At 29.6% G+C, this 773-nt stretch overlaps 1 protein-coding gene across 1 annotated transcript in view; it reads left to right on the forward strand.

Annotated features, from left to right (window-relative positions):
- Nucleotides 1-773, forward strand: part of LOC103211891 (pleckstrin homology domain-containing family A member 5-like) — a gene marked incomplete at its 3' end in the record, with an annotated part of 249,977 nt that overhangs the window by 198,300 nt on the left and 50,904 nt on the right. Inside the window, exon 4 of the mRNA XM_007957865.2 lies at nt 88-171. Coding sequence (XP_007956056.2) covers nt 88-171 — 84 coding nt within the window. The remainder of the gene's footprint in view (nt 1-87; nt 172-773) is intronic.

The following is a 773-nucleotide window of genomic DNA, read 5'->3' on the forward strand; positions in this document are numbered from 1 at the left end:
TGGATATTTTGCTTCCAGAGTAATAAAAAAGCATTCATGATTATAGAGGTATCAATATGTTGTCTTTATCTCTTATTCTTCTTTCAGCCATAATGAAAGGAAAGTGACCTGCAAACATCCAGTCACAGGACAGCCTTCACAGGACAATTGTATTTTTGTAGTGAATGAGCAGTAAGTAAAGAGTTTCATGAAATGCCTGTATCCAAGATGGGGGGATAACGCTGACATTCCTGTTATCCGTGTTTAGTACAGTACAATTTAACACTTTTCTTATCTATTAAATTTAATTAATTATTATATTTAAGCCTAATAACAAATGATGACAGCTATTTATGTTTTTAGAGAAACATGACTTAGAGTTTTTTTCATGAGACTATAATAATTTCAGAAGCTATTTTCATAACACAAGCAATAAACTCAGAGGAACTGTGTAAAGTTGATCAAGTTATTAAACTTATTTGAGTTCAGTTTTCTTATCCTTAAATCAAGAGTAGTGATCATTACCATTTCTCAAGATTTTTTTAAGCATCAGATGAAATATGTACGTTACAAAGCTGTTAGTTATATTAATATCATTGTTACTGTTCGTAATATTTGAGAAATCTTATAATTCATTTTTAAGTTTTCAGTTGTAAGACCATGTAGAATATCTGCAATAATGCCTATAATATAAACGTGACCTGTATTAATTTAGATGCTTCATTTAAATGATGCTTAATTTAAATGGTGCTTTATTTAAACGTATTTAAATGGTGATAACACTGCCCACGTAG

Source organism: Orycteropus afer, unplaced genomic scaffold (genome assembly GCF_000298275.1).
Source record: "Orycteropus afer afer isolate SDZICR_OR568_19922 unplaced genomic scaffold, OryAfe1.0 scaffold00813, whole genome shotgun sequence".
In the NCBI taxonomy this organism is placed as follows: Eukaryota; Metazoa; Chordata; class Mammalia; order Tubulidentata; family Orycteropodidae; genus Orycteropus; species Orycteropus afer.